This window comes from Colias philodice, chromosome 12 (genome assembly GCF_061535455.1).
Source record: "Colias philodice isolate Cphi_HAF_F1 chromosome 12, ilColPhil1 Martin Lab GWU primary, whole genome shotgun sequence".
NCBI classification, from domain to species: Eukaryota; Metazoa; Arthropoda; class Insecta; order Lepidoptera; family Pieridae; genus Colias; species Colias philodice.
The window spans coordinates 4,853,553-4,879,912 of NC_143097.1; the positions used below are offsets into that span (position 1 = coordinate 4,853,553).

At 34.1% G+C, this 26,360-nt stretch overlaps 1 protein-coding gene across 1 annotated transcript in view; it reads right to left on the reverse strand.

Annotated features, from left to right (window-relative positions):
• The window catches only part of Zip48C (Zinc/iron regulated transporter-related protein 48C), a 42,788-nt gene extending 23,055 nt beyond the window's left edge, over nt 1–19,733 (reverse strand). The window contains exons 1-4 of the mRNA XM_089701468.1: nt 19,439–19,733; nt 19,129–19,363; nt 14,063–14,250; nt 13,446–13,636 (exon numbers count right to left, since the gene is read on the reverse strand). Coding sequence (XP_089557594.1) covers nt 13,446–13,636; nt 14,063–14,250; nt 19,129–19,363; nt 19,439–19,546 — 722 coding nt within the window. The 5' untranslated portion in view covers nt 19,547–19,733. The remainder of the gene's footprint in view (nt 1–13,445; nt 13,637–14,062; nt 14,251–19,128; nt 19,364–19,438) is intronic.
• Nucleotides 19,734–26,360: the final 6,627 nt, after the last annotated feature.

Below are 26,360 nucleotides of genomic sequence, written 5' to 3' on the forward strand. Positions count from 1 at the left end.
TAAATTTTTTACGAGCGGCCCCATCGGCCGAATGAAAGAGATCCATCAGATATACATTAAGATATCGATTGAAATATCAAAGTACAAAGCCCATGAAATAAAACTAGTTCTATGTTGAAGTGCAGCAAGATCAGCGTCGGCGCCGGGCACGTCACGCGACCGCATTCCATGGCGCCTCCATTCATGGGGCGCGAGTGAGAGACTGCCCGAGAGCTTTGGTCGGAACGAGAAAGGAAATCGAGCGCCGTTACCCTGTATGGGAATGCAATTCGTAAGCACGCGCACGGATTCGACGCCAGCCTCGCTGCGTTCCATCCGACGGCCGCGGCTCGGCTCCCTCCGCCAACATTCCTTCAGCATATCTGCCCAGTGCCCATGCGTTTGTTTGCATACGGCCGGTGTGATTTGATCGATCGCCGGTTTCCTGTGAGAAACACAGGTTGTTTATCGAGTCAGGTGGCTCGGTGCATTACCGTTACCTTTTTTGTTGTGACCGCTTGCAAGTTGCAATCGCTCAACTATGCTCTCCTTCAAGATAAAAACGGTTCGGACCCGACACGAAGAGGGAACGTATTCATAACATGCAAACTTAGCTCGAATCCACCGCTACAAGGGATTTGTATAGCAAAGCAGCTACGTTAGCAAGTACAAAGTTATATTACCTAGTAAGTGGAATGTGGTTGGACATGACGCCGGCGAGCTTGAAACAGGTTAATATTACTCAACCTTATGTTTAGGCATATGCCAGTGATAACATTTTATCCTTAACGTTTGCAGCTTGAGTTTCACCAAGCAGTTATTTGAAAGCGGCAATATAGAGCGGCGCTCGTTCTGCTGATTCATATCCGCTTAAAAGTATGCCAAATAAGAGTCGAAGAACTTAACTATCTTAAGCGCTTTTCTAAACAATTGTTGTGTCAAAACTATTATTGATGGTAAGCTTAAATATAACCATTAATGTATTTAAGGTAAATAGCATAGAGAAGTAGGTATTAAATGGCTGGCGTATGATAACAAATCCAGTTTAATTGAACTTTGATATAAAGTACTTTGCTATATGAATTTATATCTTCGTTTTCATTCGTTCAATAACTAGATAATTTTGAAACGAATACAAGCAGATGGATTATAGAGGTATAAAAAAAGTGGGAAATTTATAGGGACACGAAATAGATTCAAGGGCTTTCGTAAGTACCCCGTTGCTTATGCTATCAGTCTCATAGGTGATTACGTGATGGGCAATTTGTTCAATGTCACAAACTGGAGGCTAGCCAAAAATGTCACAATACAGAGAAAGATGTAAACACAGCCGCATTCTGATTAAAAATAAGGATGAATCGGAGGAAGGTCGTCTTGTCTGCACGCGAGAAATCTCGCCAAAAATGACTCATTAAACAGTCTATGATATGTATTTTTGGAAATGTAACGGTGATCGCACTTTTAAATAGACATGAACACTTCACGTTGAAATTATTTTGCTCGTCTCGTTCTAAAATATTGTGTTGGCTAAGTATTTTATTATTAGTAAATTTGAGCAAGATTTAGATATCGTTTTCAAATATTTTGAACTTCTTTTGTCTCGATTATACATTTTTATATTTTCTTTCTACGACTTTGCGTCTAATGTTCAGACTTAAATATTATGGCACGAGAAATTAAAAATTAACTAATGACTAAGTAGTTGTTCCATTTGTTGTTATAAAAACTATTCCAATTCATACAAGTAAGAGCCTTTTTAACAAAGAAAAATAGATTTTCCTAATTAAGAAATCTTAAACCGATAGACGTTTATAAAATTCCGATCAACGTACAATATTCAAATTTTTCACGAACTTTAATCTCTTCATATCTGAGTCACGAGATCCAATCAGGAACTGAAGAACGCAAGAATAATGTCACAGTGTAATCATCGATAAAATCACCTGTATGCAAATGAGTATGATATCACAGAGCAAAGTACACCTAAGTACGGTAAGTATGACAACGCATTCTAGGCGCCAATGCGGATTTCCTTCGCTCCTGCAACATTCCTAGCAAGCTTCAATGATGACTCGATAGCATTAATCACGATCTAGTGTACCTGTGCTTCGAGGACTAACAAGCATCGTTTATTAAGTCCTCGTTATACGAATATATGTTTGCAATTGCTGTAATTTGCTTGAAATTGAAATGCAAATTACCATATAAGGTAAGCATAAACACTAGATAAAAAAATTGATGGCATGCATAGTTTGCTAACTTAGACGAAAAATTTACGATCATAAGTTTGGCAGTTCTATATTTAACTACTTAACTAAGATCAACGGGCATTATCAATTGTAATACATATTGAAATTCAAGAAATTTCACATCCCGCTGAATCAAAGACTCCGCTTCATAAATCTTCAGGGATACCTACTCCAAATGTTAATTCAGATACAAATGAGAGTTGCCTACTTTTAACTGCCACTTTACCGCAATAAGTATCAGCATAATTCAATCATAAATTTGATACATCAAAATAGCGCCATGCCGATGCCAATAACATTCCACGTTTAGGTCGTAAACAGACACGTGCAAAAATGCCGTGGCCATTACTCATCCATTCATCAAGTGCGTCAAGGGCGGAGTCGGGACCTTCCATCGAGATTTACTTATTACCATTACTGGCCGCTTAGGCTTGGAACACATGATTCGAAATTGGATAAACTAGGATAAAAATTAACGACGGATATTGAACGGGGTTCCTATGATGTGAATATTACCCAAAAAGCCAGTATGAAATTTCCCTGTGGAAAAAAAAATGTTTCGTCAGTTCTATGTGTACTTTTTCTACGTGAAAGTGACTCTGAATATGATATACCGTTTGATTTTTAAGTGCTTTATTACCCAACCCATATGCGATGATGTTCAGCGTTTTCTTTAGATCTACATACATGTTTATTATTTTTAGTTATCAGGATTAGCAATAGCAGAGGCAATATTTTAGGTGCACGCTTACAAACGTAACCAACCATTTAAAAAGCCACCCAGATAATTATTTACTACACAGTACATCTCAATCAGATATTTAAGTTATGTATTTTTAATTTTTGGCAATTAATGTCCATCTGGACAAATATGCACACAATAAAATTGTGTTGGTACTTCCAAATTAATTCCAATCCAAATCCATTTTTTTTAGTAATTGTAAGTACCAACCTACACCATGGAACCTTAAACTTTATTGAGTTATTTGTTACCGCACTCGTACTCCATGTTTGCATTTGCATGAAAACAATGTTTAAGGAAGACCTTACCTTTGTACTTCTAGGATGTTTTTTAATATTTGCATCTCCATGAAAATAAACAAATACTTAAGGAATAGATGATGAATAATGTTTTGTTGAGGAGAATAAATGATAAATGCTTTGTTTGCAGTTAATAAAAATTCTTTAACAAAATTAAGTACAATAAAAATGAATCAAAAGTAGAGTGTATTCACAGACTTACTGGGTAAAACGATGCATAAAACAAGAACCAGTACAAACAATCATGACTCAAGTATTTCTCATTAATGAATATTGTATTTTCTGTAACAATTTGAAATAGCCTGTTGTATCATTCTTACTTTGAACTCATGAATGAAACAGGCTTGTGTCCAAATTGCGGCAAACTTAATTGATTCATAAATTAACCTTTTCAATGCATCGATATCATAATATCTTGGAATAATTTGATACTCAACGTAACGAGCCTTAAGAATCATTTATTTTTATCTTGGAGTTATTGATGTTATGTAACTAGCAATCTGCGAATACATTGGAGTGTAAATTTTTCTGGTGAAAGTTTAAATTCTATAAATAAAACAACTTTTAAGAGAGTCAGTACAATACTCTTCATTACGTTATATTTTGTACTCGAGACTCAAGCATAGTAAACATTTTATCATCAAGAATATCATCACAAACCATTAAATATGAAGCCATTGCGATTTCGGAATAAGCAATACCGTGCAATTGGTAGAAATAATTGGCGCATTTATTGGCACCGCGATGACGTACGAATATGCACGGCTGACGCGGCCGGCGCCTGCCGTGACGAACGACGAGTTTATGCAATCAACCTCTCGATTCTCTTGAAATGCACTTGACGTATGCAATTCTAGCTATGAAAAAGGAAATGCACATTTAATTGAAGCCGTTTACGCAAGCGTGCTATACGCTTTATCAATAACGTTCAGTTACCGGCGTTATTTATTGCACATTTGCAAGTTTGTAACTTGGCAATGGATAATAAATGTCACCGCGCCGAGTGTGTTGTAAAACTTTATCTGATAATGTATCGAACACGATGACGATTAAAGTTAAAGGTTAATTCTCGATTAACGAATAGGCGAGGTATAAAAATTGGCACGTTGCAAAACGTCGGGTCAGTTTAATGCGGGGCTTTGCCTTTTGCAATAGTGTCACTATCGCGCCGATTATGGGTCTGTAGTATGAATTGGCTCCAATCATGGTAGATGAGTCATTAGCGCCGTTCGGTAAGGAGGCGGCGTCCGGCGCGGGCGCGCAGGAAATCGTAAAAGCGCATCTAGAGCATCGGCAGCGCACATCTTCCGGAAACGCGCTTTCCGGCATGCCGTGCCTTGCTTCCTAATATCCTTCGCTTTATGACCACTCCGTTGAGTAAACTCCTCTATTTCGAGAGCGGAACTCGAATCGCGGAATGCGTCCGTTTGATTTGATTCGTTTCTGGTTATCGAATTGTCCAATTTTACAGTCTTTATAGGTAACGTTTATGGTTTTAATTAAAGCTCGGTTAATCTAGACCAGGAAACTAAGCTTCAAGGTGATTTAAGAACTAACTGTGTAATTCATATAACAAAGTAATATAATATGCATTACATATGCGACTAGAGGGACTGCTTCGAACTTTTGCAACATACCTACCTACACTAATATCATTGTATGGTGATCAATTATTGCAAATGGCAAATTGGGTTTGAACATACCAATCAATTCGACTAACAGCTTGGCCACGGACACCGGCGGCGCGACCGACGGCGCGACCGGCGGCGCGGCAATTCGCGCGGCGCGGTAAGCACGCCACGGGCAAATGCGTTCGCCGCCGCGACCAGTGTAGACGAGGAGACGAGATAGCTTTATCAAAGTTAGCTCGACGTTGTTTGGAGAGTAGAAGCTTTTTTGCTCAAGATTTAATGTTTGGAAGATATAGTGGAGTACACGAATTAAATAGAAATCGTGTTACAGACGGAGAATTCCACCAAAAATATGAAAAATATAGGCATGATGAAAAATTATGTTGCGGGTGGCTAGACTTCCAAATAGCTGGTCTAGCTAGAATTTCTGCAATAAAAGCTTCCGTCTCCATTTTCGCGAAAAAAAACAAACTATTTTAAATTAAGTTCGCTCCGGGAGTAGTCGCCGCGTCTGCCGCTCGACTCCGTGGCCTGCGCCGTAATAACTCATACATTTGTTTCGATCGCTAGTCGTGCCGCGCGATTCGCTCGGGGAAATTCGCCGGTCGTCTCGCTGGTCGCCGCTGCGCGTGGCATGCCCAGTACATTTCCATACATTTGATTCATTCGCAAGACGCGCCGCCAGTCGCGCCGCGCGAATTTTCGCTATAGCGAATTGTCCGTGGCCAGCACGTAAGGGCTGATTTTTCAATCCTTGGTTAAAACTTATTCGTCGAATAATGTATAAAACTACCATTTTAAAAACGTATTTTAATTGCCCGTATTTGACAGTTTATGTGACATTTTAATATTATCGTGTAATACTTTATTGGACGGATAAGTTTTATCCAAGCATTGAAAAATCGGCTCTAAGAAGAATTCAGTAAGTACAAAGAGAAAGGAATGTGAATCTAAGGTGATTTTGTAGGTTAAACAAGAGCTACGCGACTCTGCATTCAGGGCTACCACAGAAAGGAATATTAAACAATTTGAAAAGCTATTGTTTTCAAAGAAAAAACAAACAAAATGTAAACAGTTGCGCATTCCATTGGCTAGTGCACGTGGTACATTCCACCGGGGTCATGCACCAGGGCGCGCGTGTGTAAAAACACGTGCATCGACTGAATTTTATGTCACACTTTTACCCGTTTATACAAATTAGTAGTAACATCAATTACTATCTGAATCGATGAGTATTTACTGAGAAATTAATGCAATGAAAATCGAGCATCGCGCGGTTAATATTTTGGACATGATTTCGAAACACATATTTCAGGACAAAATACAATTCAAAGACTGAAACAGGTAGTAGGTATGTTGAAATAAAGGAATTTGCGCTATTTGGTTTTGCATCATATTTTATTTTACCAAATACCAAAAACTCAATACATGAACTGCTTAGATTTTCAGTTGAATTACTACAAATTTTTCCACATTCAATAACATATCAATCACAACTCAAATACCAACATATAACAAGAATCAAACATCTGAGACGATATAAAAGAGGACGGCGATATAAAATAGCATACTTTAGTAGACGTGTTATAGGAATTAGGCGGCATTCCATCCCGTTGGGAAAGCGGCAGAAAGTTCGGCATGCAGTCGAGAGGCGGGCGAGGGGGGCGAGGGGCCAGGAGGGGGGGGGGGGCTCGGAGGCTAAGGAGGAATGCGACCGGACACAACCTCGCGTCCCTCCCGCTCCGTTCCCAGCATTTATTCTTAACTCGACACTTATCAACTCGAATGTACCCTTCAATCGGATTGCTGTTGCGAATTTTACCCGTGTTAATAATGTCTTCATTTTATAGGTTCATTTATTGATTAAATAGCTTAATATACATATTACATGTGTATTTAGTTGTATTAAAATTGTATCTTTTAATTTTGGTTCAATGGAAAACAATAAAAGACAGTTTGCAATTTCTACCACATATTATGTAGAGCCCAATTCTTTTTTCATACGGTAAATAAAATATAGTGTTGCATACCAAATTGCGTATCGCTTTTAAATGCGCTTCATACAATGCAAGTACCCATGCAATTTGACCGCTATCAACGTAAAAAATCCATTGAGAGCGGGCACAAATTGCTCCTCTCAACGGGGTGTATCTAATACAAAATCAGCGAAATGGCTTAAAAATCGTTCGAGTGAAGGCAGATTATTTCTGAATCGTAAATTACAAGAACGCGATCGGCGCCGGCGCCGGGAGGGAGCTTGTTACGATATTTGAACAAATTCCCGCCGGTGTTAATCTGCATAATAACAGCGGTGGGTACAAAGCGGTTGCCGACTCCCATTATATTCGGGGCTCGGGCGCCACCCCCCTTCGCCGGCCACCTCGAGGCATGCAACGCGGTCACTTTACCTGTACGATTACGTGGAACGGCCGACTAACTACAACAGGCCTCTGTCAATTCCCTTATCGCATTAACAAACGTCTGTGAGAGCATCCTTCCATTAAGATTTGCTTCATTCGTTCATATACAGACCAATATTTTATTTATATTTGGGACGTGCTCACGAATTTGAATATTGACTTCTTATTATACAATCGGAATTAATTGTTCGCTCTTAAGGATTGAGAGAAAAGTCTCTAATGTATACGAACGTTACCACCCTACATAATTTTTTTTTTATAGTTTATTTAAAATCATTTATAGATTTTAAAGTTACGTAGCATAATTACGGATTTTTTATAAGTAAGTATGTACCAATGACAATATACATATCATCATTTCGAGAATGGCAAACACTTCTCAGGTTGGCAACTTTCATGGAAACAATAGATCGAACGGCTCTCATTGCTTAGAGCGTAAATATTTATTTTGAGTGATTTATTTGTCTGTGAATTCGTCTACTGCAAATTGCTTTTGAGAAAGACATAAATAATATTATGTATAAATAAGAATTACCCTTTTATCTTTATCTACAACATCGGTTACAATTTAATCTGTTTATAGGCTCGTAAGCTAATATTTAATTGATTTTATATTGATATATAAATTCGCATATCGAAAAAAAGCTCTGAAAGCGGAAATCGATATTTTTAATTCTCTATTTATAAATCAATTATGCATAAATTACTTCCACCTACATTCAAGGTATATTTTCAATTTAAATAAAATGACTGTTAACGTGCGCAATTTGAAAAAAAAAACATATTCTTAAATATAATCGCCACTTTTAATAATTTATTTACTGATTTATATAGATAAACTAGCGGCCCGCCCCGGCTTCGCCCGTGGTACATATGAAAAATAGATGTTGGCCGATTCTCAAGACTTACCCGATATGCACAGAAAATTTCATGAGAATCGGTCCACCCGTTTCGGAGGAGTATGCAGACTAACATTGTGACACGAGAATTTTATATATAAGATTTATGTGTAAGATATAATTCAATTATGCGCATATTTCTACGTTGACAATTTCTATACGTTAAGGCACTCGCGAACATACAAATTACACGTGTTACAGAAGTGTGAACACATGTATAGTTGTTTTCGTATATAATTAACAATAAAGTCTGAAATATTGGGACTAACAGTCGAATTAACATCAAGTCTTCATCGACGGTACAGTAAATATAGAAATAAATTGCAAATATGCGATATTTATCGCCCATAGCTCAAAAGTTTGGGTTAATAACCATGTTTGTCTGTTGTCATGATTCTAATCACCTCTGGACCATCCTAAACACTTATATTTCCTAAGAGTCCAAGCAATTGCGGGAAGTTTTTACTGTGAACTTTATTCAGTGCAACTCGTGGAAGAATTAAACATTCTTCGAACTTTTCGTCGATATCATTACAAATACATAAAAACAACTTGGGTACTCTGAAAGTACTTTGCAGATTTTGCGTGTCATCCCTTATCATAGCATGCTTATTCAGACTACAGAACCTAAACCTAAACATATTTCAGCAAGTTCTTTGTCCTAGAGACAAAAAATCGTAACGACACGTACGATCATTCAGCGAACTAGGACGAGGCCTTGCACCCACGCGGCTACGCAGACGACGCGACAAATCGTCAAGGTTGACTTCAATGATACGGCGCGCCGGATTTTTCAGTGAAATAGTTTCATCGGATGGCTGTGTCGGCAGACTGGCGGTGGCGGGTCGTTGCCCCCGACACGACATTTGTCCGCCAACACCAACATTCCTTGCCTCTTCCAGCACTGTTCCATGACGAAATCATGCCAATGATCCATTGAAGTACGATTGTTTTCCTTTTCATCTGAAAAACCACATAGATTCCGATTCCGACTTTTCGGAGAGTCTTTAAGTTCCTGTTTCATCTAAAGATGGTATCAAGAATCAACGTTAAAATTTTCTCAGATTACCCCTTTTGCTAACAAAATCTATTGACCCTAAATGATGTAAAAATAGCTCCATACACTAAACACCAACGGCAAAGAGTACCTAATGTTAATCTGAGATGACTGAAAAGTTACGTACGAAATGATATATGTGGGAGGGCGACTTCTATATTTAGAAAAGTTATATCTAGTATAGTATTATTATATGTAATTAGTTACAGAAGCTACGTTACTTCAGCTATAGGTACCACTCATAATTCTAAGACAAAAACTGACTGAAACTTCTCATTGTAGCTACGATTGTTTGGAATTCATTCTATCTATATTCGAAAAGGCTACAACTTATCGACTAATTTCTGCAAGATTGATAATGTATAAAAACGTCCATTACCAAATTTGAAAGCGTGTCTTATTCCCACTGTTAACTGTTTATTCCAAGGCGAATGACTAACACGTAAACAAATATAATTCAAAATATGAAGTCAAAACTAAAAACAAACAATCCGCCTTCGTGAGATTGGAACGCTATAAATATTTCAGCTAATTACCATGATTATAACAGTGATTCAACGTAAACGTCATATCGACTAACTGACCGATTCACCTTGTATGAAATTCCATGGTAGAGACCATAATCAATGACGACGACATTCCTTCATAGTGATTTCATTGATGTGATACTTAGTTTAGAATTAATAAACGATTGCAATGTTAATACCTTTTAAGGTAATGTGGGAAAAACTTTGAAAATTATTCTTGTGTAGGTACATTCTTATCGATATCGATGTCAATGGCGGGGTGTTTTTCAGATTTTCGTATTGTATACATAATTTAATTTCTTTATCTAATATATTATCTATTTAGGTTTTTGGATACGCTATTATAAAATTGTTTGTTATTCAGATGTTTATTACTAGGTACTTTATTCATAACACAATATAATAATGAAAAAGTTTTATCTCTACTTCCTTCCCCTTCCTTTATCTTTCTAAACGATCTCTGGATAACAGCCTACCCACACCATCTCTGCGATGACTACAAAAACAATCCCACCCAAATAATGTTCACATATCAAACGGAAACATTCGAAAAGAATTTCAGCCAGTAGCGTGTGTCAGCTTTAATTAGCACTGACACAGCGCGTTAAACGTTTCGAAATTAACTCTAGCCAGTCGGATCACCCCGAACTAAGTGGCCGTGCGACGGCTCCTGCCAAACAAACCATTATCAGAAATACCATTAGATATCCGACTGACGACGTTTCCTGATGCTTTGCTAACGTTTCATTTGGAGCTTTTGTTTTACTCGATACTTTTGATAACCATGATTTGGTTAACGGGACTATTGGAACTAATACTTTTCTGAGTATTGTGCTGCGTAAGGCGAAAATTTATAGGAAATTAAACCCTTATGGAAAGACGACATAACAGAAGGCCCTTCATATTTAGATAATGTATACGCAAACCACTCAAAACGCTTAAAATACATTTATTCGATACCAACATGGATTCCAAAAATTCGAAACGTACTTCGTTTACTACGTCATAGGCGAACGTGTCGGTGTCGGTGTCGGAGCACACAACAGAAACTTCTTCAAAGGAACGAATGTGACCCTACGACGCACAAACTACTAATTGGAATCCAGTTAACGGTGGGTCCATAGTGCAACTAGTTTCATCCCGCTCGCTCCGAGTTATCAATGAAATTCCTGCACCAATGCCGGCGCCCTCCGGTGCCTCGCGTTACTTCTGACGTAACAAAATGGCGACCAACTTACATGTTAAACTTTATCTAGCACCGCATTCGTTGAATATTTGTCAAATGTTTTTTTTTTTTTTTTCACAGTTAAAAAGTCGAACGGTGTGATATATTTGCGCAGTTTGCAATGAAAAACGAGTTAATGTGGCATGAGTTTTGTTTATTTATGTAATGGCCAAGTTGAAAAATAAGTAGATACTTAATAATAATGGATTTCAACTATTTATGCAAAATTTAAAAAATAAATTTAGAATAGGAAATTCCTGTCTATGAAAAACGCCAACAATACCATAAAAGGATATCTATGAATTTAAGTAGGTACCTTTCGATTACGACACCACTACTGCCCTCTATGGGTAAACTGTATGAAACAGTATAGTTCATAGTAAAAGCTATATTACGATAGCTAAATAGTTTACGCAATCTTCAATAGATGGCAGTGGTGTTTAGATAATCTGACACTGACATAAACTACAAGATGGCGCTTATTTCGATGCAATCTTAAAAAAATAAAAATCAACAATATAAGAAACTAGGCATCATTTAAAAATAGTCAAGAAAACCAAGAGAAGCGTTTCATTATAATGGCCTGAAAGCGTTAGTGACAAAAATTACATCTTAATGTCATGTTAGTAGTGCAAAATCATTTGACATATTACAAGTTTTCGATCTGTAACGATTAGTAAGGTTAAACAGTCACAAATTATAATTAAAACAAAATTGTCCAAAAACGAAACTAAGACGAATATTCGAAAAAATCACTGGTACTTAAATTTTCATGCAAATATAGTACGAGGAGCAATGCGTCGAATGAATTTTAATAAATCTGCATATATGCTATCCACGTAGATGCATTCAATGTGCTTATTTGGATTATATTCCTCAAATGATGTACATAAAATGCCATAACACTGATGTCGTCATTATTATGTTCAAAACGTTTTAAATATTTTACCAAAATGCATATTTTTTGCGTAAACAATATACCTTATGGGACTTAAATATATATAATAGATCTTGGTGTGGCATATTGTAGGTATTGTTTTGCATTCATGTAAAGGTCATCGTATTTACGTCTAAATCTATGACGAATCGATTTCGCTTTTTGTATTCCAAAACATTGAATGTGTTAAATCATAAATGTGCATTGCAATTCACTTAGGATAGATAAAGTAAAAGTATTTTACCATGAATAAACCACAAAAATGTTGCTTCTTGTGCAGGCCGGTTTCCTCAATTTTTTTTCCTTCATCGATTATATCAATAGTAAAGGTAATGCGAATGTGATGTGGGTAATGCGAAGATATATCGCTTCAGAAAACAATTTAGTTTTTGTTCTGGAACCTCCAACTTGTTTTATTGAAATCGGAGGACATCACAACTAAGCTACCAACCGCTCGCTGCTCAATGCTATTCGCATTAATAGACTTAATACCAATTGGTATTTATGCATTTTAAACTTCTATCACTTCAAAGTTAATCGATACGAATAAATCTCAACCAGATAGTGTTACAATTTTATATTCTTAGGAGAGTAAATGGAATAGCATAATATTATCACACATTTCAATATACCAATATGTACATGACAAGTACATGATTAATTTAATAATATAATTAACATGTTTTTGTATGAACAGACGGACAGTACCAGGTCATGAGTGGGAAGCGGTTGCGAATACGACCTCAGTATTACTAACCTCTAAATAAACTGTATGTGGGCCAAATGATTATGGACTACATTATAACATTTGAATAACTTTTACTTGTTTAAAAATTGATAAGAATAGCAATAGCAATTTTTATATCATTAGGTAATAAATGTAATCGCATAACTCACGTTGTTGATACGACAACTTTCTTACCATTTTGCGAAATGAATTGGAGGAAAATATATTATTAGTACCTACGCTATTATTGTCAAATGTGTAACAAATCTTAACCTTTAACAATGGAAGTAGTACAACTATGAAGTTTTAAAAATATACCACTATACCAAAGGGTTTTTTTTAAGTAAGTATTATCAAAATGTTAGACAAGGTCCTTGGTAAATTTTTGTTCTATCTTCAGTATTGCAGGGCTTTTAATATACCCACAGCATAAAACAAAAGGCAAATGTTGAGTTAATACCGGCAATATGGTATTTATCTCTTAAGTCATACTTTGATAACTTTTTTTGCTAATTTCAAATTCCTGGCCTTCTAGAAAGCAAACGACTACCACCAGACTCTCCGGTATATGTTTAACTATAATGATCACGACCAGAAGCATTATTCTCTTCCACTGCGAATCCCAGGCTGATCCGGACGAAAACATCCCCGTAATAACACAGACCCCGGAATCACAGACACAATAGAAAATCTATTGTGTCGTGGACCGATCGGGCCGTTCGGGGCTCAATGGGTTAACTGTGTTTCACATACCTAGCACTCTGGAAAGAAGCTTTAGACGAGGAAGCAGACGCGCCAAACGCGACTCCCACCGCCAGACCCTCTGGGATATTGTGTACTGTGATAGCCACAACCAGCAACATTATCCTCTTCCACTGTGACTGGCGTGCTTCCAGTGAGCGACTGATACTGTCCCGTCGGTCTCCCTCGCCGACTTCGTTTTTCTGGAACGTTCCATGTTTATGTCAGGAATTTGTATATGATACAGGAGATAGATACTGTCTTGGAATAGTATAAACTGTCTAATTTATCCTACTAATAATATAAACGCGAAAATTAATTGTAAAATGAGGTGGTCATGATACAGAGATAGATTATATTCGTCGGAAGAATACACAATTAATGTTAAAAACACTTACTACGAACTATAACATCAATCACTATTAGTATAGGTATTAGGTATATAGAAAATGGGAGAGTGAATTCACTTACTTCGTAATCGTAACTTAGCTAATTTCTGAATATGTGCGTCTAAATCTATGAACTAAATATTTATGAAATTTGTCACTGTTATAGATGAGGAGATAATCAAACAGACGCGTCAGCTGATAGCAAGTGAATGACTTCACCCATATGTTTGCCATACTCACAAGGGAATTCTGCGACTGATGATGCCCCCGCCGTCTTTGCGCCGTGTGCTGATTCGATATGCAGTCCGCGAACTCAGCCGGCTGCGTCTCCATGGTAACCACGGTCGGGTTCGACGGCCGCCTGTTGAGCGCCGTCATCATTTCCAAATCCTCTAACTTCTCTTTGGAGTCTTTGCTCTTGGTGATTGCTGGAACGAGCGTGCTACAATTAATATATTTATCAAAAGGGTTCACTTTTTGTAGGTCACTAATTTGAGATTTGAGAATTTTACTGGGGTTTTAAAAATTCAGTAGGTATTGTCACATCGGGCGAAAATATTCTACATATTAATATTGATAAGCAGTTTATTATTATTATAATACATAATATGTATTTAGTATTTACAGAAAGACAGAAGTAGAAACTTGACAATTATTTCAGTTTATCGGTAATACAGTGAAATACAATTACTCTATTTTAGCAAACCGATACTTGAATGGTATAAATTATAGTAAAAAAAATAAACTTTTCAACAACTTTTTTTAAAAAATAAACTTGCAAGTATCATAAAATTAGTGTTATTTAATAGATATTATGGTAAAAGACCAACAGATAACATTCAATATCATTCAATGTCAATTTCCATAACTATATTTTTGCACATTTCTTTTAATTGCACATTTTGCTGTTTTGTACCTATGAGAAAAAGACGCATAGTCAAAAACACCTAGTTCATTATCTAGTAATCTATTTCATTAACGAAATCATCGAAAGAAATAACTAAAAGTATAACAAGGTGATTTTGGAATAACGTATATTTCGTTATTTAGGTAGGAGAATTTCAATGAAACACAATGTCAAAAAATAATTATTAGACATTGCCAATTCACTCTCGATGTGGCACCATAAACACAAGCGGGCCTTAATTTATTTACACAGTTGCAAAATTTGCAAAAACTAGATTAGGTACCTGCGGGCCACTTCATTTACGTGCATATTTTATATAAAAAAAAATTAAAATGGATTTTAATTAAAATAAACTTCAAAAGTACTCTACATTATCGATAATCTTATATCACTTAAACGTTCAAACATTTTGCGATAAAAATCTCTTGCAAAGCGGTTTTAAAATTAAACGAAGTGTGACGAAGTCATATGATCGGTATAAAGTAAACATTTTTTATTTTTGTACAAATAAGCCATGTTAACCAAACCTACAACAATGTTAGGATGTTATAAGAACAGATAACTCGTTTTTATGATTTGATAAAAATATGTGCCAACTTGTTTAGATCACGAATAAATACATATTAATAATGTCCAATGTCTACGTAGGTATATGATAGTAACTATGTATTTCTATATAACAATATTAATACAAGCCTACTTATCGCTTAATGCAAATAGGCAGTAAATCAAATGTCGAGAGCTTTCATGATAACAAGGAAACATAGATCAAAGAAATTAAGAGATGCAAATTGCAAAAGATAAATTACTTTCAAAGCATTCTCTGGCATGAATATGAATGGCTCGTTTTATTGCTTGATCTAAAATATCTTTATTAAGTTCAAATTAATCATGTTTTCTATATCCGATACGAATATGATAGACGTTTATATGCTCTGTATTATTTAAAATTTATTTTAATTTAAACACCTGTAGATGTTTAAATTAAAATTTTCCGCATTTTTTAATTTAGTTTGTTCGGGAAGCGGTTCTAACCCTGTTTTCCGTAATTTTCAACAAACATACAGGTATATTATACATACATATTTTATCGACAAAATATGCTCAAGTTTCAAAATATACTTTTTTGCGTATAAATAGTCGCGACGCGATTAAACTATGCCCTCGTCTACTTCTTTCAAGTTCTGATAGCGTATTCAAAAAATAAGCAATAACAAATAATATGACCATACAGTGGAATTTATTTGATGTAATATGACACCTGTATTTATTATGTAAATTGAGGGTAATGCAATCATGATAATATGTTAAAGTGGGACTCTTAAAAATAAAATATAGCATACAGTACCTACCTATAAGTACGATTATACACGAGTCGTAGCTATCCTAACATATTTGATAAGATATATTATAAATATAAATCATGAAATAAAATAGATCTTGTTTTCTTTGTATGCGTGAGTACAATTGATCACAGAGATATGCTTTGAAATATTGGTTTATCGCGACAGTTGCAAATAAAATACACTAGTTTCCTCATTAGCAGCGGGATTTGCTAGTCTGAATAATTCAGTGCGTAAGCAATTAGCAGAATTGGTACATAATTAGTAGTCAATTTAATAATCAACATTTGACAGTTCAACAAAATATATATTATTTCTTTACATATATAAAATAATATCTATATTATTTCGTTTTGTTAGAACTGCACATTTATTTAACTTTCGTCAATTACGATTACATAATGATAGTAATAATGACCTATGGAAGTAAGTTTAAGATTTGATTTAACAAATAAACCATTCTAAACATAATAAACAAATTATAATTTAAAAAAAAACCCGACGTCGCGTCGTTACAATGTTGCGTCAGGTAACTTTTAACCTGATAACTTTTAAAATTGACATATTGTTAAAGTTCCTATCGATTAATTCACTTCAATCGATGTTTTTAAGCAGTTCACCTCTCTATGAAGATAAAACTGATAGGCCTCAAATGTAGCCTATTAAAATGACTACCTACTATAATTAAAATAGGCGATAGCAAATAGCAATGAACTTTTAATCACTTCGAGAGTTTGTATTTTCCAAAAACTCTCGAAATGACGTTGTTGTCGTTTATACAATACTAGCTTACCGCCCGATTAGGTACACGAGCAATATTAACAAAGCTGCTTTCCTCACTTATAACCCATAAATCAGGGTTTTCCTTGGGTTTTCTTAAAGAGAAAAAAACACAAGTATTGAATGGAAATGTTTATGTCTGTAAAATAAAACTAAACAAAATACCTAAAGGACTTGGATTTTTACAAGTTAAAGAAAAAATGTTTAAAATTAAAAAAAAAAAAACAATAAAACAGTATCTTAGTGTAAATGTTCCTTATCAAAGAGACAAATGAAACTGTTTACTATACAATATAATTACGCCATAAAAATATTAAAATATATACATTTAGTTTATACTAAAAATTATGTTAATATGTGGTAGTCTGTTTGAGAATTAAATTATTTGCTTTTATTAATTATTATCTATATTATGGCAAGGCCAAAATATGTGACCTTGGCAAACGAAAAAATACTTACATTTTAAAAAAATGATGACGCTATAATATATTACTGCAGTCTATAAATAAAGCTCTTAGTTGATATATAATTGAAAAACCTTGAATTTGAATTAGCAATGGAGAAAAGTAATCCATTTTTACAATAGCATATTTTTGTTTATTATATTATATTCAAATAGTTTTTTCACACAGTTATTTTTTAATAAAAATAAATAATAATGTGTTAATGAAAATGACCTAGAACAATACAAAAAATTAAGATTATTTTAGATCATAGATAAATACATACCACTTAATTTAATAAATAGAAAAAGATTTTCTTATTGGTTAATTCAAAAACAATAAGTTTAGTTAGCACAAATAATAGTTTATATCCTGGTGGGCACATCACAATTATTATTACAGACATAGAAATTTTATTTGTAAAAGCATCAACAAACACATTTGGAGCATTGCTATGCTCGTCATTTTAAAGGACGCAACATACAAATAATTAAAATTATTTTATCTATTATAACCTTGTCTCATATCTAGACTTTTTCAGAAATTAATTTCCTCATTTTTTCAATAGGGCCGTTTTTATATCTTAAAATTTTAGTTGTTATTTAAGTTATTGTTTTCTGCATTGAATAGAGGTGACTGCCAAATTTCAAAACCTCTGCAAACAATAGGTATTTGGTAAGGCTAAGTGAAAAGGCATTCTGCTGTGTTTGGTCAACTTTACAACATTATTTATCATTTACTTTGTTCTGAGGTTAAACAATAAATGAAACAAGCAGAATCCAAACAAAGAGACACTAGGATATTAAAATCAAAGTAAAAATAACTGGAGTTAAATCATGATTTTGCATTGATACAATTTTTTTTATGTATGTACAATAAATAATAATTAATAAATAAAAAATTGGTTAGGAGAGACAGACTCGATTCGATTCGGTACTAAGATTCCCTACAAATAAGCAAAATATCAACTGCAACAAAAGAGTACCCAGTCAATTTATAACCGTGTTAACTGTATCTTAATGCCAATTTTTTATTATTTGTTGTGATAGTGACAACAGAAATACACCATCTCTGAAAATTTAACCCGTCTAACATCTATGTATTGTGAGATCTGTGATTGAAGTCCTAGTAATAGGTTCTCATTTTACGCTTTTGTCATGGAGCCCAAATAAATAGTAAAGATTTGATTATTTGTTACCTTTACCAAATAACACAGTAGGTATATAGTATTTTTAACTGCACTTGTATTTCATATAAAAATATTTAAATAGATTGATTTGTGATTCAACTGATTGTGTTAAAAATAAAAACTAAATATAACCAAAAAATTACTTTGGCAATGATTCAGGTACTAACAAATTACTACATGAATAGTAATATTATGAGCTCTCCCGTCATATATTTTTCTCCTACCCAGTATATTTTTTATTTTCCTCAAATTGAATCCAATATTAAAAAGGAAAAATTTGATTATTAGCTTTTTCTAATTTAACTCAAAACTTTTTGACCAATGTCAAAAATACTTTCACTATTATGACTCTGGATTTCTGTTGATTTATTTTATAATTCTATGTAAACCGAGTCAAAGTATAAAAGCTTATTCTCAGGGATGTTCAAACTCATGTCTAAGTTTGTTATTGTTGCCTTTTTTATATATTTGACTACTGGTAAATTAATGATATTCACAAGGTATTGCCTATTTTATAAACTTATAAATTAAATATTCATGGAAATTGTATCAGGCCTTGGAATTATAATTTATAATAAATGGATAGTTCCTTAATGTTTGTAGTATAATTTTATCATTTTATAAAAAAAATAAACAATACTCACTTATCATCATATTAGTGGAATTAATTCCTAAATAGTCTAAGAATCTGTCAGTGCCAAACACAAATATTGCTCCAAACAAAAAGCCTCCAGCTACAGGCAAAAAGGCATACTGTCCTTCATCACCGTACATGCCTGATTCTTCACACATCTTTATTGCAGGTTCTAACAGAGACCAGTAGGATGCGGCAGTCATAACACCTGCAGCGAATCCCAAAGACACATCTAGTAATTTCCTCTGGAATTGAAAAATAGTATTGTAACTCATGCACTAACAAGTAAAATAACAAAAACAAAAGCTATTTTTTCTCACATGTTTCCCTCTTATAAAGAACACACAACCGGCCCCAGCTGCAGTCAACCCCCACGTCAGAAGCGTGCCCAAAAGGGCTTGTGTAACAGCACCGTATCCCGGTAACATTTTGGCTAAATAGACTAAACGTTTTTAAGTCAATAGTTATCTTGTTAAGTACTATTTACATAAAACATCTCAAGTTAAGTTTTATACTAAATTTCTATCATCAATCACGATCTTTTTATACCCACACGGCACATGTTTATCGTTTAAACTTTGACTGAATTAATTCGTAAATTAAATGTTTGACAAAATATTGAGTTTGACACGTAGAGTGAGAATGAACTATAGAGACGACATCGGCGTATACCCGAACGAGATGGCGAATCCTTACGTCAATGTTGCCAACTATTACAAAAACTTTTTATCCGAAAAACTGGCAAAATATCTATAAATGTTTGGGTATTTTTTGTAAGATAGGTTTATGAAGAAAAAGACAGATTTGAAAAGATTTTGTTATTTATTAACTTAACTAGTGACCCGCCCCGGCTTCGCACGGGTGCAATGCTGATACTAAATAGTAAATACACTACAGAAAAACTGTGAACGTTGTATATAAAAACATAGCGGCCCGCTCCGGCTTCGCACGGGTATAAAATATATAGCCGGGCAATATAATATTAACTTTTGAAATTAACAAAGTAATATTGTTCAACATGATTTTTTATTAACTTTTGAAACATAATAGTAATATTATAGAACAATGAAATCAATTTCAAACGGAAGAGAATATAGGTAACAAAAATTAGAGGAAAAGTTATTTACGATCGATCTGAGATCGGGATTAAAAAAAACTATAACTGTGGAATAAAGTTTAATGGTAAAGTTGTAGGTATTTAAAATATTTATTACAACTTTTGCTTTTACACTTCTCGCAATTAACCACAAATATCGAAATATGCCAGTTCATATATTTTTTATAAAAAAACAAGGCTAAAGTTTAGATATCATTTCAATCAATGGTAAATAATAATAGAAAATACAGTAAAATTAGGACAAAAAAGGTCAAGTGCGAGTCGGACTCGCGCACCGAGGGCTTCGAACAAACTTAGGTAATTGTTTTATTATGTTGTATCTTTAAATGTTGCTTGTAGCAATTTTTTCTTTGTCTGTGCTATAGGACGTGGGGAGTACCTTGTAGGTTGTGATTCCTTTGCAAGTAGTTGCTAGTTTCAGAATATGCGGTTTTAATTGCTATTTCTTCTGATTCAAATTCAAATTGAATTTGAATCAGAAGACAGAATAATATGTTATAAAACAGATACGGGAATAATTACGAAAGACAAAATTTTTTTATTACATTATATAAAAAAAAAATATTTTTATTTTTAACTTATAACCCCTTTACTCATGAACGCAAATATTGTAATGTATTCAATTGATATTCACATCAAAAACTTAGCTTTATAGTCATAAGTGTATTTCTCTCACGCATTACTTGTCATTTTAGTGCCTATTTATAATAAAAGAGTACTGGGAATAGTTCAAATTTAAAGCAAATTAAACGAAATACATTTATTTGAAAATGAACAGCAAAATGACGGTAGAAATAAATGGGTAGAGGTTCCGCGATAATGTGCGCGCGAGTAGCAGACGAAAGCGCGCCGCACCGCGGTGAGGAAGGCGCGAAGGGGGGTGGCCTTCCGGATTTTACTCCAACACGGCCTCTCCTGACGGGGCAGCGTCCTCGCTGCCTTCAGTGGCAGCTGCAGCTCGTGTGGAAGGGCCAGCTTCGCAGTCTTCAGCGTTATGATGTGCATCGTAACCTGGAATATACAAAAAAACCGACATTGAAAAAAAAATACTTAAACCAATGCAAATGAGGAAAACTGAACCGGAAAACCGAACCGTGCAACAAACTTTACACAAACATTAACATTTAATATTAAAAAAAACATTTCACGATTTTGGGGAAAATTTTACCCTGTACTGGTATCCCTCATGTTAATCACATGATTATACCATAAATTTGAAACTACGTAAAAACAAATGGCGTCCTGAACAACAAGAACACTTCGTAATTTAGTCGGATAACACAAAAAAATGTTTACGTCTATTTCGATGAAAATATTATATATTTGTAGATAATTTCACATTAGAGTTAATGAAAATGTATCAACTATATCCAGTTCTATAAAACAATATACTTCAAATAAGTTTACTTACGTGTGAAAGGTAATATTTGGTAATCTTCGTTCCGGCCGATTTTTACAACCAATCACACTACAACGCACCATATTTTCACTTAAAGTCGGATTAAAACAGATCACTGTCAATGTTTATTAAACTTTGAAGTCACTTAACAGCGAGAAAAAACAGAAAACTAGCAAAACAATGGACTGTAGCCGCTTGTTTGGGACAAACTGCCTTTGTCCCCAACAAAAGAAATCGCATAACATGAGAGAAACAAAAAACAATGTTTCTGTCTCGCTTGCTCTTAGCTTTATAGTCATAAGTGTATTTCTCTCACGCATTACTCGTCATTTTAGTGCCTCCTCTATGGTTCATTCTCACTCTACGGTTTGACACTTCGCTCTTCGACGTCATTAACGTCAACTTCAGAATACTGCTCTAATGACGTACAAGGGAGTCATTTAGTGATGTACATACTACTTTGTTAAAGTCGGTTCTTATTATATTATAATTTTTTAAAGCAAACGAATAAAAAACAAATATATGTTTAAAAGAAAAATTGTCTTTATCATTTTAACCCTACAGTAGCGCGTATCTAAAAATGACGTGTGAGGTCGCGTGGTCTACAAGGGTATACCATTTTTAAAACAAGAAAAAGTACAAAAATAAATTAAAAAGTCTGTTTATTTATTTATAAATCTTCATTAATATATAATATTTTGTATTTAAAATAATTAACAAAACATACAACCATATCTTTTACGATTAGAAAAAAACAACTTCAACAAAAATTACCTCTTTTTCAGTCGTAATACACATAATTCACATTTCACATTAAAAGAGATAAAAAAAATGGGTACCTATCATTTAAGCTGTCACCAATTTAATTAGTTTTGTGTTTCTTAAATAATAGGGTTTGTCCTCAAAATAGTAGATCTGTCACCAAAATGAAGTCACCAAACAATGCAAAATCAGTTCCACAATAAATCACCTAAAATCCTGAGATATAAGGTCTAGTACCAAATAAATGTTTTTGTATGTATTATAATAGTGTGTCCTAATAAGTATTTAAGCAAACTTATTTAAAGAGATCACCAATAAATCATATAATGTTACTAGAAAATTGCATTAAGTTCAAATAAAAAATTAGGGTTGTCATCATCGTTTCAACCAAAAGATTCTGCTACTTAACTAGACTCCTAAGGTTCTAAATTTCCACTGGTAGTATAAATTATATTTAAATAAAATTTTTAGCAGAGTAGTAAATAAAACGATTAAAGTCAAAATAATCAATATTTATTGTTTAAAATAATTACCACTGAACAATCAGCGCTGGTTTCAAATAGCTGGCTTATGGCTAAACACTTACTTAAAGTTAAAATAATCAATATTTATTCTTAAAAATAATAACCACTGAATAATCAGCTCTGGTTTAATAGCTGGCTTATGGCTAGCATAATTGTAGATAAAACACTTAATTAAAGTTAAAACAATCAATATTTATTGTTAAAAAACAATAATCACTGAATAATCAGCGCTGGTTTGGATTTCGAAGGGCGCCCCCTTTTTCTTTTCTGGCCGATAAGCACATTTTTTGCTTCTGGTGGGGGGTTGGCCAGCTTTAAGCGTATGGCTAATCCGATAATATGTTTGCACATATTTTATTTCTTGTAAAACGCAGGGCAGTTGCATTTCCGTGTGATCGAACCTAGTTACCTACTACGCATCGTTGAGGCTGGATTGGTCAATTTTTAAAGCGCGCCAATTTGTCTCGGCCCCTTTGATCATTTTTTCATTAAAATTATAAATTGATGTATTAAATTGGTAACGAATACTTTTAATTTAATATCTGAACGAAATAAAATGTTACTACTGTATTGGTGACAAAATCTTATATATAAAAATGAATCGCAAAATGTGTTGGTAAGCGCATAACTCGAGAACGGCTGAACCGATTTCGATAATTCTTTTTTTATTATATTCCTTGAAGTACGAGGATGGTTTTTGTGTAGAGAAAACGTAGATATGTACCACGGGCGAAGCCGGGGCGGACCGCTAGTATCAAATAAAAAGGAGTCGCAGTCAGGAATCGATAATTGATTTATTTGGTGACAGATCTACCATTCTGAGCACAGAGCTATTATTTAAGTAACAAAACTGCTATTATAAGAACGAAGTTTATATTCATGTAATGCAATATAATTTTATTGGTTATCGATCTCTTATTTTACACATATGTTAACATTAATTTGATAATTCATACCTGGGAACAATTTTTGTTTATCTGAGAACGAAAATATTTCGTGGTGATAGATCTGATTTATTAGGTGATACAACTTGATGACAAATATAAATTTTGGTGATAGAAAATATAGTTCCCAAAAAAAATTATACTTAAAACGTGCTTAAAACATAGTGTAATCAGTATTTTGCAAAAAAATTATCCACGCGATTTCAAAATGGTTAGAACATATTATTATAAACTTTTTACGGGCTTTAATGCAGTCATGGTAGCGATCCAAATAATGGTCCTGCTGTCGATGGCCGGGTTTTTTGGTGTGGAAGAACTAAGAAATCTTTTATTTTGAGGGAAAGAATTCTTGGCAATGTTATTAATTTGTCTGATCTTTTGGCGTATCCACACATGCCGCCGGCTTATGCTGCCGGGTTTCAGACCGCCTTGCCGCTAAATGCAGGCCGCCGCGCCGGCTTTATACAATGGTTCATTTTCTTGATACTTTTCTATGAAAAAAAGTACTGCACTATCATCCCTGTTCAATTCTGTCATGTCTATATTTCGTTATTGACTTATATTAAATTATATTATACTACTGGGCATTTGCATGGCATTTACACGGCATTTGCACGGCATTTGCCGTTTGATAATTTTCATGTAGAATAATTTATGTGATTGGGTACTGTGAAGAGAAATAAATAAATTATTTGGTTTGATTTGATATGAGTAGATTTGATTTTGGTTTGGTTTGATTTGATTTGATTTGATTTTTATTTGCTGAATGTATGCATAGCGCATTAAAGGCACTGAGGTAGATCAGATAATAGAGCACGGTTACAAGCCATCTTCTTGAATTTCTGGACGTGAACAATATAATAGAGTAACAATACACTTTTATCAATTAGATCCACTTCATTTTTAGTGCGATTATAGGAAGACATTATTTCCGGTTTCAATAATTTATCTCCAGTATAGGCATCTATTGCTGCTTCTCTACGTGGTCTTCTAGAATTTCTATCTGAACTAGACTAGTCGCCATCAAGATCATCACGACACTGGTCTTCGGTCAATCAAGCCTCGATCATCGATCGTTCGATCGATAAGTCTCTTTCGTCTGAAAAAAAATTTCTTCAAATGACCATAGCTACAAGATTTTCTCACGTTTCTGCTTATAACTTCTAAAATTTTCAATTCATGGCATAAAGTTACCTCAACATAATTTTGTGGGCATAGTAATTAGCTACCTGTAAATTATTTTTCAACGATTTTTTTTGTAGGACGCATAGTTGCCGAGGTATCAGGAACATTGTGTTTGCACCCATTTTTGACAAGGGTGACGATCCCTTATCTTGGGGTCAATGGACTATTTCTTTATTATAATATTCTAGTAATATCTTTTTAAGTTATAGATACGGTGTACAGTGTACACGCTCAGAATGGTAATACGAAAGTCAGGTAATTCGTATATAAACGAAGAAGCGAAATGTAATTCGTTTTATACGTGAAAGTGTGAGTAACCCATTTATCTTTTGATATAAGGTTGATACGTTATTGCTTTTGACCGTGATTTGGTTTATTATAATTAATCTTTAATCTATATATATATATATATATATATATATATATATATATATATATATATATATATATATATATATATATATATATATATATATAAAACTCAAAGGTAACTGATATAGTGATCTATCAACGCACAGCCCAAACCACTGGACGTATCGGGCTGAAATTTGGCATGCAGGTAGATGTTAGGACGTAGGCATCCGCTAAGAAAGGGTTTCCCGAAATTCTTGCGGGAACGGGGAAAAACGGGGATGCACGTACAAAGTCGTGGGCGGAAGCTAGTTACCTATATTAATAAACCGCACGGTACAGTAAGTAGGTACTTAGTACTTAGTAGGTACTCACGGCGACAAACATGGTTGCATGATTTATTCAATTCATAATTAAGTAGTAGGTATATTAAATTAGGTTAATCATTGTGTGTCTACAAACTTCAGACAAATCTACTACTACACTTATATAAATAATAGTTTAACGTGGTTAAATTTTTTAAACAGAGGCTACGTGACAGATTACTTCTCTTGATAATACTGTTTAGAGAATTAAGTACATATTATAATATGAGTTATGACGTCCGTGTGTAAGTACTAATATTTTGCGTAGAAGTATCGTTGTAACGGCGTTTAAGAAGTGACTCATTACAGTCGTATTGTATGAAAATAAAAATAATTATTATTTATCTAGAAGCGAGCTCTCGCATTTTAATTCTCAGCGTTCCCTTGGCTTTAATGTACTTTTTTACAATCAGTACAGTATTTTTTTAATATCTAATACCGTCGTTAGATAAAATGTAAAGAGTAAGAAACTATATTATATATATGCATATAGGTATATAATATATATTATGAATGTCTAGTTTAAGAAATTCTCACCTAATTGGTTCAAGATTGCAAATTGTTCTGTCCTGCTCTTGCCTTAGCGTCATAAGAA